This window comes from Colossoma macropomum, unplaced genomic scaffold (assembly GCF_904425465.1).
Source record: "Colossoma macropomum unplaced genomic scaffold, Colossoma_macropomum, whole genome shotgun sequence".
Taxonomy (NCBI): Eukaryota; Metazoa; Chordata; class Actinopteri; order Characiformes; family Serrasalmidae; genus Colossoma; species Colossoma macropomum.
This window is the reverse complement of record NW_023495515.1, coordinates 2122955-2135000: the sequence shown is the minus strand read 5'-3', so window position 1 is coordinate 2135000 and position 12046 is coordinate 2122955. Positions and strand designations below refer to the sequence as shown.

At 38.5% G+C, this 12046-nt stretch overlaps 1 protein-coding gene across 5 annotated transcripts in view; it reads left to right on the top strand.

Moving 5' to 3' along the window:
- The window catches only part of LOC118802288 (cGMP-dependent 3',5'-cyclic phosphodiesterase), a 259355-nt gene that overhangs the window by 218788 nt on the left and 28521 nt on the right, over positions 1-12046 (top strand). For all 5 annotated transcript variants that reach the window (XM_036562782.1, XM_036562785.1, XM_036562781.1 and 2 more), the window contains 2 exons: positions 1319-1387; positions 2872-3002. In XM_036562782.1, the coding sequence (XP_036418675.1) occupies positions 1319-1387; positions 2872-3002 (200 nt within the window). The remainder of the gene's footprint in view (positions 1-1318; positions 1388-2871; positions 3003-12046) is intronic.

The window sequence follows — 12046 nt, the reverse complement described above, 5'->3', positions numbered from 1 at the left end:
CGAGTAACACCCACAAACTGTAACAGACACTGACACTAACACCAACACCAACACTAACAACCAGTAACACCCACAAACTGTAACAGACACTGACACTAACCCAAACAAACACCAACACTAACAACCAGTAACACCCACAAACTGTAACAGACACTGACACTAACCCCAACAAACACCAACACTAATAACCAGTAACACCCACAAACTGTAACACTGACACTAACCCCAACAAACACCAACACTAACAACCAGTAACACCCACAAACTGCAACAGACACTGACACTAACCCCAACAAACACCAGCACTAACAACCAGTAACACCCACAAACTGTAACAGACACTGACACTAACCCCAACAAACACCAACACTAACAACCAGTAACACCCACAAACTGTAACAGACACTGACACTAAGACCAACATACACCAACACCAACAACCAGTAACACCCACAAACTGTAACAGACACTGACACTAACCCCAACAAACACCAACACTAACAACCAGTAACACCCACAAACTGTAACAGACACTGACACTAACCCCAACAAACACCAACACCAACAACCAGTAACACCCACAAACTGTAACAGACACTGACACTAACGCCAACAAACACCAACACTAACAACCAGTAACACCCACAAACTGTAACAGACACTGACACTAACACCAACAAACACCAACACTAATAACCAGTAACACCCACAAACTGTAACAGACACTGACACTAAGGTCAACAAACACCAACACTAATAACCAGTAACACCCACAACCTGTAACAGACACTGACACTAACCCCAACAAACACCAACACTAACAACCAGTAACACCCACAACCTGTAACAGACACTGACACTAACCCCAACAAACACCAACACTAACAACCAGTAACACCCACAAACTGTAACAGACACTGACACTAACCCCAACAAACACCAACACCAACAACCAGCAACACCCACAAACTGTAACAGACACTGACACTAACCCCAACAAACACCAACACCAACAACCAGCAACACCCACAAACTGTAACAGACACTGACACTAACACCAACAAACACCAACACCAACAACCAGTAACACCCACAAACTGTAACAGACACTGACACTAACGCCAACAAACACCAACACTAATAACCAGTAACACTCTTTTCTCTCTTCTCTTTGCTCGGCCTTCCCTTTGATTATTCAGCTTGTCCTTTGATATTTTCCTCAATGGGATGTTTGCTCCTCTCTGATCTTGTTGTTGTTTATCTTGTTGTGGTTCATCTTTTTGTTGTTGTTTATCTTGTTGCTATTTGTTTTGTCCAGCTGATGTTTGGGCGCTTCGGGCAGGTGGTAGAGAAAAAAAAATCCATCACCTTGCAGGATGTTAGCCAGGTGAGAAACACACACACACACAAACACACACAAACACACACACACAAACACACACACTCACACACACACACACACACGTGTTGTGTCCAGCTGCTGTCTGTGTTTTAATAGAGGACAGCATGTGTTTACTCTTCCAGCTGCCTCCACTCTCCTCTCCAACACCAACTTATTATACCATCACACAGTGAGAGAGAGAGAGGAGAGAGAGAGAGAGAGAGAGAGAAACAAAAAAGGGAAAGGGAGAGAGATAGAAAGAGGAGGAAAAGATAGAAGAGAAACAAAGAAAAGAATGGATAAGAGAAAGGAAGAACAAGGAGAGAGTGAGAGAAAGTGGGTAGAGAAAGGAAGAGAGAAATAGAGGAGATCAAGGAGGTAAAGTGCAGAGAAGAGAACGGAAGAAAGAGAGGAGAGAGAGCGAGTAAAGAAAGGAAGAGAGAAAACGAGGAAAGAGAAAATGAGAGAGAAAGAGAGAGAGAGAGAGGACAGAATGAGAGGGAGAGAGTGGAGCGAAAGAGAGAGGACAGAATGAGAGAGAGAGAGAGGTTACAATGAGAGATAGAGAGAGGGAACCAGAGAGACAGAGAAGGAGAGAGTAGAGAGAGAGAGAGAAGAGAAAATGAAAGAGAGAGAGAGAAGGAAAGAATGAGAGAGAGAGCAAGATGAGGAGAGAATGTCAGAGAGAGAGAGAGAGAGATAGAGAGAGAAAATGAAAGAGAGAGAGAGATTGAGAGAGAGAGAGAGAGAGAGGGTGGGGGGGGCAGGAGCATTTGTGTTGAATGAACTAAATTGGCTGTAATTGACATTCATTGCCATTTTCCTTCTAAATGAATGGATTTGGCTGAAGTGTCCAGTTCTCTGGTTCTCTGTCCATCACGCTAACGCACCAACTTGTGGCTCCATTAAATAAAAGCACTGTGGGTTTTTCGTCAGTCGTGCCGTAGTGTGTTTGTATTGTGTGTTTGCTTTTAAACCGTGTAAATGAGTGCATCATGGTTAACACTTACAGGTCTGTGGTCGTTGCTGTTGTTTTTCCCATGCTATTTAAATGTAATTACATCGTTAATTAAACGGTTAATCACATGGTTAATTACATAAACTGCATTTATATTCAATTAATATTCTACATCAACATAGCCTGCACTTCCGACTTTAATCTTGTTTGTTTTGATGCCAAACGATGACAACATTGTGGCTCAGAGAAACAAATATTTATTTAAAAATATTTAAAATATGAATCATAATAAAATATCTTCTCTTGTACTTACAAACACAAATTTGGTATAGACTGAACGTTTAGCATCTGCACTTTCAATAGAATTTCTCTGCTTCTTTCACTGAGCTTCGTGTGAGTAATAATAAGGCAAAATACAAGAGGATGTTTTTCAAGACATTCCCAAAAACTAACTTATTAGTTGTTTAATAAGTTACAATTTGTGAATCTCTCTCTCTCTCTCTCTCTCTCTCTCTCTCTCTTTCTCTCATAGGAGGAGAGAAGGCAGTTGAGCAGTATGCTGGGTTTTGAGGCCAACTCCATGCTGTGCGTTCCTGTGGCCAGCCAGGCCACCGCCCAGGTGGTGGCGCTAGCATGCACCTTTAACAAAAAGGGAGGACAGAGGTAAGAGCAATGTCGGACTGCGTAATCAGGAGAGTCGGGAGATTTGCCAGTGAGCTGATTGCATTTTATCCCAGTAACTGTAAACTAATGTACAAACTCACATATATAAACACAAGAACGCTCAGACAAACTATAAACGTTAAATCGAGTGTGTCTGCGGTAAATTAATGGTTAAACCAGCGGCCCCCGAATGATCCAGCCCCAGTTTGCTGACTGTAACTGAGTCTGGTACAGTGGTTAGAGATTAGATGAAGCTGAAGTTAGCTACTTATTCTCATTTTCTGTTCCACCTTAAATGATGTAGCAGTTACAGATGCCTATAAAGGTGCTATGCAGCTGCTTCACTATTTAAAGTGGACTGGATGTTTGAATAAGAAGCCAACTTCAACCTCGAGAGATTAGCTTATCAAACTGTGCACGATGGTGTGAACCTGGTCCTGGCAAACACAACAGGCAGTACTTTAGTACTTATTTTGCATTACCGATGTAGCTATTTCAATACGTTGATGAACATCGGTGGCAAAAATGGCAAAAAAAACAAGGTGGCACAGAGAACACAAACTCAGTACATATCCGAACTGCTGACCTTAATTTACTTAGCGAGCATTAGTTAGTAGCTTATTGACTGTCATAATTGTCACATTTCAATTTAAGCTTTTTTTGCTAGCTAAACCTCTTGTAGAAACATAGTTAGAATTTGGAGTGGGCTGGTCTACATCGCAAACTCCCTGTCTGAAAACAGGTCCCACTCCAGTTCTGTGTGAGAGAGTGTGTGTATTCAGCTCTTTTTAGGGAACGATTGTCCCCATTATGATGTAACACACGAAAGTGTATGACATTGTGGGGACATTTGGCTTTTTTTTACCAAAAACTGAACTTTAGGGTGGACACTTTTGAAACTTTTGTACAAAAAAGTACATAATCTGACCTAGAACCATTTTTCCAGCACTTCTTTACAGTACAGCCATGCTTTGCTGACTAATGCCATGACAGTTATTAAAGAAGAATTCCACCGATTTTATCTATAATTCAGTTGTTAAGTCATTCACTGATGGACTGGCCATTGAGAGGACTAGGGCAATCTCCAGTGGGCAGTTATGTGTGTGGAGAGAGTGAGAAAGAGAGAAATTTACAGTTGTTAATAATGTAGTCCAATAAAAAACAGAGAGGACAGAGACGATCCAGAATGTGCAGGGTGAAAACTGGAGCACACGTATATATATACATATATATATATATATATATATATATATGCATTTTCAGTGTGTGGCCGACGGCTGTGATAAAGGAACAGGAAGTTACTTAACCCCTTAAAATCCCAGGCTTATTACATACTAAAGCTTATAATTCAGTCACTACAGGGACTTCAGTGCAAACTGACTGAGTTATTCTTCGGCTGTAGAAGTGTGTAGTATAACTTTGGACCCACCGCTGGGTCACTGGGACATTTAAGGGGTTTCAGAAGATGGCTAGCTCAATGTTAATATACTGTCACACACTGGCTTATTAACTAGGTAGCTAACTGCACAGGTTGCATTTTTTTTAGTCACTGTGGTTGTATTGGGCTAGTCTAGAAAAAAGTCCAGGCCTGAACTTGCCCTGAAGACAAAAAACAGCTAAAACAACAGTAGCATTCAGGCTCCTTCGCATGGTTAAGCTTCAGCCGTTTTATTATTTTAACAAGAATCATTTTATATTTTATAAACACATAATTTTACAACAACTTATGTGTTAAGTTTAATCAAGCCTACAATGAAAAACTGCCAAACACACCATACCAAGAACTACCAAACTCTATCAAATATGACCAACCCATACAATAAACTACCAAACCAAATACAACAGAACCATACCAAGAACTAGCAAACCATATTAGATACTATGAAACCATACCACATATTACTAAACAATACCACATACTACCAAATCACTAGCACATCATACCAAGAACCATACCAAATGCTACTGAACTATACCAGATACTATGAAACAATACTGCATACTACCAAACAATACTAAATACTACCAAACCATTCCAAATACTACCAAATCATTCCAAATATTATTGAATTATACCATGAACTACCAAACTGTACCAAGAACTACCAAACCGTATCAACTACTACCAAACCACACCAAGAGCTATCAAACTTTACCAAATACTATCAAATCATGCCAAGAACTTCCAAATCATACCAAATACTATCAAACCATACTAATAACTGCCAAACCATCCCATGAAAAAGTTATCTTACAAGTTTCTGACCAGAAATTATTTCCACATTGTACAGAGTTTTTGTTTTAAAGAGTTTTAGTTTTAAAATTGACATATAAGGCATGAAATATCAGTATGATATGTGTTATTATGGGTGTGCTGAGTTTACCCAGTATTATGTTTGAATTGCTCTATGTAATCTGCCATTGGACCTTCTTTGTATGCAGTTTGAGACATGGCCTGTAAGTAGGCACACTGGCAAAATTAGACTACATAATGGTGCGGTTTGGGGTAAAATTACAGCTGGTGGCCTAAATACTATAATCAGTGGTTAGCCAGGGGGATAATTGCACTGAGGCCCACGGTGCAGTGGGTCCTGCAGCAATTTGGCCACCTAAAATGTATTGGGCCCCTTTTACAAACTGACACACTTGTACATCTATGGTGTATAGAAAGACCCAATTTCCTAAGGATATTCGTCACCTACCATCAACACTACACACACATTCATTATAATTCTAAGATCACAAAAGATGAAAATGATTCTGTAAAAATAGTATATCAAATATATATGAGGGTGGAGTGGCATGCCTTGAGAGCATCAGCTTGTTAGATAACAACCAAACAAGCAAATTACAGTGTCATTTGTTATTCATTGAAAGTAATATTTTATATGGAGGGGGCATCATTTTTTTCTACACTGGGGCCCATAACATATTGCCTTCATGATTTATGCATGCATTAGCCTACAGAAAACAATGAATAAACAATAGGATGTTTTGTTTTGTTTGATTTCTTATTGTTTTATTTAATTCTAGAACATGCCATTTATTTAATTCTAGAACATGCCAACTATGGCTTTAAGATGCACAAAAGTAATTTATTTGTGTCACAATCTGTTTTCTTTTAATGTATAAGGTTAGTTTATGTCCTGATTTAATTTATTACCCGTGGTCGCGCTTAAACTGATAAAGCCGTGCTGCAGCCTTCCACACGAAGAATGGCTTCCCTCACGAAACCTGCCTGGGGGCTTAAAGATTTTTACATTGACATTACATCAGTTATTAAAAACAAAAAAGGCCTTCAGCCTTCTTCACTTGGCTGAGCTTAAGCAGGTTTATTATTTTAACAAGAAGCAATTTATAGGCTATAAACAAATAGTTTATTAAACCTATTGCAAAAAAAACTACTGAACACACCAAAAACTACCAAACTATAACAGTAAGAACCAAACCATACCAAATACTACCTACCCAAACAATTAACTTCCAAACCATACCAAGAACTAGCAAAGTATACCAAATACTGTCAAACCATACCAAGAACTACCAAACCATACCAAGAAATACCAAACCATACCAAATACTACCAACCCATACCAAATACTACCAAACCATACCAAGAACTGGAATTGTATACCAAGAACTAGCAACGTATACCAAATGCTACCAAACCATACCAGGGACTACCAAACCATAGAGAGACAACCAAGCCATACCAATAACTAGCAAAATATACCAAATACTACCAAACCATACCATTAACTACCAAACTGTACCAAGAACAAAGATGGTATATTGCACATGATATAACAAGCCTACCAACCCTTAAAGAGTTTAGCCTTTTTCGTTTTACATTTTTTAGTTACATTACAGAAAATATGAAGAAAAATCATCAAATGAAATGATGAACAACATAATACAAAAACAACAGGGCTTTGTAATAAAAAGGTCTCACTGTGTAAATGCTTTATATTATTGGTGTCCCTCCAACAACCCCCACCAACCTATCTGGTTTTGCCATGGCTCAAATCTCGTGCTTCAAGGTGGCTCTTTGTTTTTAGCTACGTGTTATACTTTTTTTTTGTCACACAGCCTCAGAAACCATATAAGCAAGTCTATTTGAGATTTCTCTCAGTCACTCTTTTCAGTTTTAGGCCATTAAGATGCTAATTGGTGGGCTACAAGCTTTTATTATTTGCTAGACACATTAGCCTCTTTATTACATTAGCCAGTACAAAACTTAAGAAGCAAGACATTTTTTGGCCACAAATACCCCAGCTGATTGACAACATGGCGTAAATTAGATTTTTCTAATAATAACTTTCGTTTTAAAGTTAGTGTTGGATTAGTTGTAACACAGCAGCATTTACATATACTCGTACAGAAGCACATGGAAACATGCGTATGTTTGCTTTTACTTGATTGTATTATTTCCTGCTGTTTCACATCTTATTGAGGGAAATAAAAATGTATCACTCAAACTCTTCTAATTAGAGATTTAAAGAGTAAAGCCATGATATACAATGTGTTAATTCATCCAATCAGCTTATAATTCATTCGAGAGAGAGAGGAAGAGAGGGAGAGAGAGAGAGAGGGTATGTGTAAAGTTTGCCTGTGCAAGTGTTGACACTGAAATTCATCTTAGCTTTGGGTTTTGTCACATCTCTCCATCTGGTTTACATCTTTTGTTCCCTCAGTGTCTTATTCATCTGTCCTTCTGTTTGAAAAAGTGTTGGTGCTCTGGGAAGAATTTATTTACTATCAGCTCTGCACTTTCTGAGAGAAAAACAATATTCTTCACTGTCATATTAAAACCTCTTTCAGCTTTTATAAAAGCAGTTGTTGCATAAGAGACCGCACATTACTGTGATTTTATCACTGACGTGCAGTGTTAACTGTGGTAAAATCACTGTAACGCTCAGCCTCAAGTGATGTATTGAAGGAACGTCGCTGTTATACCAGGTGGTTGTTAGAATTGGTAGAAATGCTGGTTTCCCAGCATTCATCCATTCAGTTACAGGAAAAAAATCGTCTTTGAATGAACACTGTACAAAAAACCTATCTGTGATCGGTCCCAAAAGGATACACGCACTGTTCTCAAGTAGGTTCTACGATCCTGGTAGGTTTTGTGGTTCTAACTCAAAAACTGCGACCCATGAAAACAGTACAAATAAAGCATAGATTGATAAAATGAAGTGTAAGTTGGCTTTGTCAAGCTGACTTAACTACAATACAATATACATGATCAATAATAATTATTTAAACATAATTGCAATAGCAGTTCATCCACAGTGTAAGAAAAATGCATTTAAGTGTACTTTTTCAAAGGTGTATTTACTGTAAAAAGTACTTTTTTTATATTTCAGATTTACACGTTAAACATACTTTTAAACTTACTAAATGCATCATTTTGGAACGACTGATGTTTTGAAATTGTGATTAAGCTCTGATTACATATATATTATTTGCATTTTGCTTTTGGGTGCTTTTAACTTAAGTAGGTGTAAGTAGGTAGTTTGCAGTGTTGCAGACGGTTCTTACATTTGTAGTTTATTACAAAAATATACTGATATCCTTCAATGCTACTTATTGAGTTATACTGCAACTAAAATTCACTTAAATGCATGTTATACACTTAAATACGTTCAACAAATAAAACATGTAAATAAAGGTATTTAAGTAAACTCTTAAATATATTATTAGAAATACCTAATATCTTACCTAACTTGTAATTTTAAAGTACATGGTCTATACTGGGTCTAAATTCTACTACACAATACCTGCTCTTGGGGTGTGTAAATAAACCTTGTATCTCCATTTTTGTCATTTTTCAGTTTTTGACATAATTTGAAAAAACCTGTTGCCCCTTACATTGTGTGTAAATTTCATGATGAGTGGACTAAAGAAATCACTCAATATGACTTGGTAAAAAGTCTGGTTCCATTGACTTACATTACATGGCTTAGTTGACCCTTCAACCGTCGCTATTTTGGGAATTACCAAAAACATAAACACATAAATAAATGATACAAAAGTTCATTATTGAAAATGTATCGTATCATGATGCAAAAATGAAAATACATATTATGTATTGTATCGCAGAATTTGCGCATCGTCTCACCCCTGCACAACACTGTGTGTGAGTGCTGGCGTAAGCACACAGTTTGGTAATAGTGTTTGACTGAGTGGCTTAACGTGTGTGAATGGCTTCAGTATGTGTCTTGGCAACTGTGTGTGTGTGTGTGTGTGTGTGTGTGTGTGTGTGTGTGTGTGTGTGTGTGTGTGTGTGTGGTTCTTGGCTGTTTAAAGCTCTCTTTCTCTCTTTTGGCCGTCATCCTGACAGCGCTCTATTGAAAACACACACACGCACACCCATGGCATTTTGATAAGGACTGTGTTTGTCCCACATGTGTGTGTGTGCCAATCTCACACTTTCAGTCTTTCAACACTGAGTGTGTGTGTGTGTGTGTGTGTGTGTGTGTGTGTGTGTGTGTGTGTGTGTGTGCGCCTGCATGTGTGTTTTTAAAGTGTTTTTTAAAGTTTAATTCTTTCAAACCATTTCTTTTGACCACTGAGTTTAAGTTAGATTTTGGGCTATTAAAAAGTCAGAGACCCATTTTCTGCCACCTAAACACCTTCAGTAATGTTGAGATCTGGACTCTGGGGCGGTCAGTCTATTATTCTGCTTCTTTGTTTGATAAGTATGGCTTGATCTTCTCAGCAGCATGATTTGGGTCGTTATCCTGCTGTACAGTGAATTTCTTCCGAGTCACACGTTTTCCAGTGTTGGTCATCCTCTAGTCCTTCATCAGTGATCACAGGATGCTGCCCACAGGACGCTGTTGGCTGCATGTTTTTGGTTCTCAGTCCAGCAGCGACACTGAGGTGTGTAAAAACTTCAGCAGCACTGCTGTGTCTGATCCACTCAGACCAGCGCAACACACTAACACACCACCACCACCTCAGTGTCACTGCAGTGCTGAGAATGATCCACCACCCAAACTCTGTGAGGGTCCATGGGGGTCCTGACCACTGAAGAACAGGGTAACAAAGTATCAGAGAAACAGATGGACTACAGTCTGTAACTGTAGAACTACAAAGTGCTCCTATACGGTCAGTGGTGCTGATAAAATGTACAGTGAGTGCAGATATAAAGACATGTAGTTAATGAAGTGGTCAGTTGGTGTGTGTGTGTGTGTGTATGATGATGTATGATCACTTTGGTAACATGATATATGTTGTGAAAAAGCAATCAGACAAATGACTGATTTAGCATACTGTGTGTCTGTGTGTGTGTGTGTGTGTGTGTGTGTGTGTGTGTGTTTGTGTGTGTGTGTGCGTGTTTGTGTGTGTGTGTGTGTGTGTGTGTGCATACTCGACTCAGCTGGAGATCTACTCAGGGTCTAGTGAAAACAAGAGAAGACAGATGGATCTCTAGAAAAACACACACACACACAGTTTATCATAAGAGTGCAGTGATTTTGTTAGTGATTTATTTATCAATTTATCAAAATTTAGCAGGTCCTAGTTGTATGCCTAAGTTTGCGCAGCTGAGCACTGAAAAGGTGGTGAAGCGCAGTGGTAAACATGTTCCTGTCCCAACGAATTTAGAATACACGTATATCTACACAAAGCAATCAAGTTAATCAGTTGAAAAATTAAATATCTTGTCTTTATGCTGTTTTCTGTTGAATACAGGTCAAAAGGTATTTGCAAATCATTGCTGTCTGTTTTTACTTACATTGTTCCAACAAAGATGAGACAGTAGGAACAGGTATGTAAGTAAAAACAGACAGAAATGATCTGCAAATACTTTTTGACCTGTATTCAACAGAAAACAGCATAAAGACAAGATATTTAATAATAATCGACATTAACAAGTATTCTGCTAAGAAATGAAGTTCCTTTAGAGTACAGTATCGTTGCCATGCAATCATGGTCCGTTCAATGCGGAGAACGTTAGGTCACCCGTCGCTGCATATTGCGGTCATTTCATGAATTTTTAAACTTTTTGCCGCATAACTATGAACATGTGATAACACAGCACTGATTAATGCAAAAGCTTTTGCTATATAAATACTTTTTGGTCACCAAATTACCACCGTGAGTCTTATATAGGACCAATCCAGTGGCGCCCTCTTCTCACACTGGGGCTGAATCTCAAATAACTCCCTGCTCCCTACATACTGCACTACATAGGAATTTAAATACTGGATCCTGCAGCCCAACAGAGCAAAATACAGATAAGAAGTACTCATTTGGGATTCAGACTCATCCACACTCCATAAATGATGCAGTATTTGGCTGTAGAGGCTAGAACTTTAATAGCTAGCACACTATTTAGGGAGTACAGCATATAAAACATTCAAGCGACATTTTTAGACTTTTATGCTGCCGTTTTACAGTTAATCAGACTGTAAGTGCTTTAATTCAGCCTGTGATATTAATGATGGCGCTGTTTAGGCTGTTGGCTCCTTTTAGCCTGTTAGCTAGCTGACCAGCCTAGTTCTAGCTAAGAACCTAAGTCTCCAGCCCCTCAGTTTGAATAAAAAACGGGTTCTTACTTCATCAGTACAGTCGGTGCTCCATGTGAGCAGCATGAGAGTCAAAGATTATTCCAATAACATCACAAGGGGTTTTTTTCATGCTGTGGTGCAGTAATACAGAGATCAGTCAGAGTTTACAATGGCTTCGAACACAGCTCAGCCAATCAGATTTTAGGACCAGAACTATCCATTTTATAAAATGTAGTATGTATAGTATAGTAGTTTATTGTAATTTTGCACTAATTGTTTTCCAAATTGTAAGTTATTAATGTCAAATGCTGTTTATTTTGTATTTATGTGAAAGTTCTCACTGTTAGTATATGGGTGTAGTTTTTTTGTCACTAAGCGAGTTAGCTGGGCGGCTAATTTGTCATCAGCCTGTCTGGTTTCTATTAACTTTAACAACACAGTCCAGTCCAGAACGTTACATAGTGACTTTAAACACTTCAGCGCTCCAAAATGAATAATTCACATATTTGAGAGTTGTGTGCTGAGTGGACA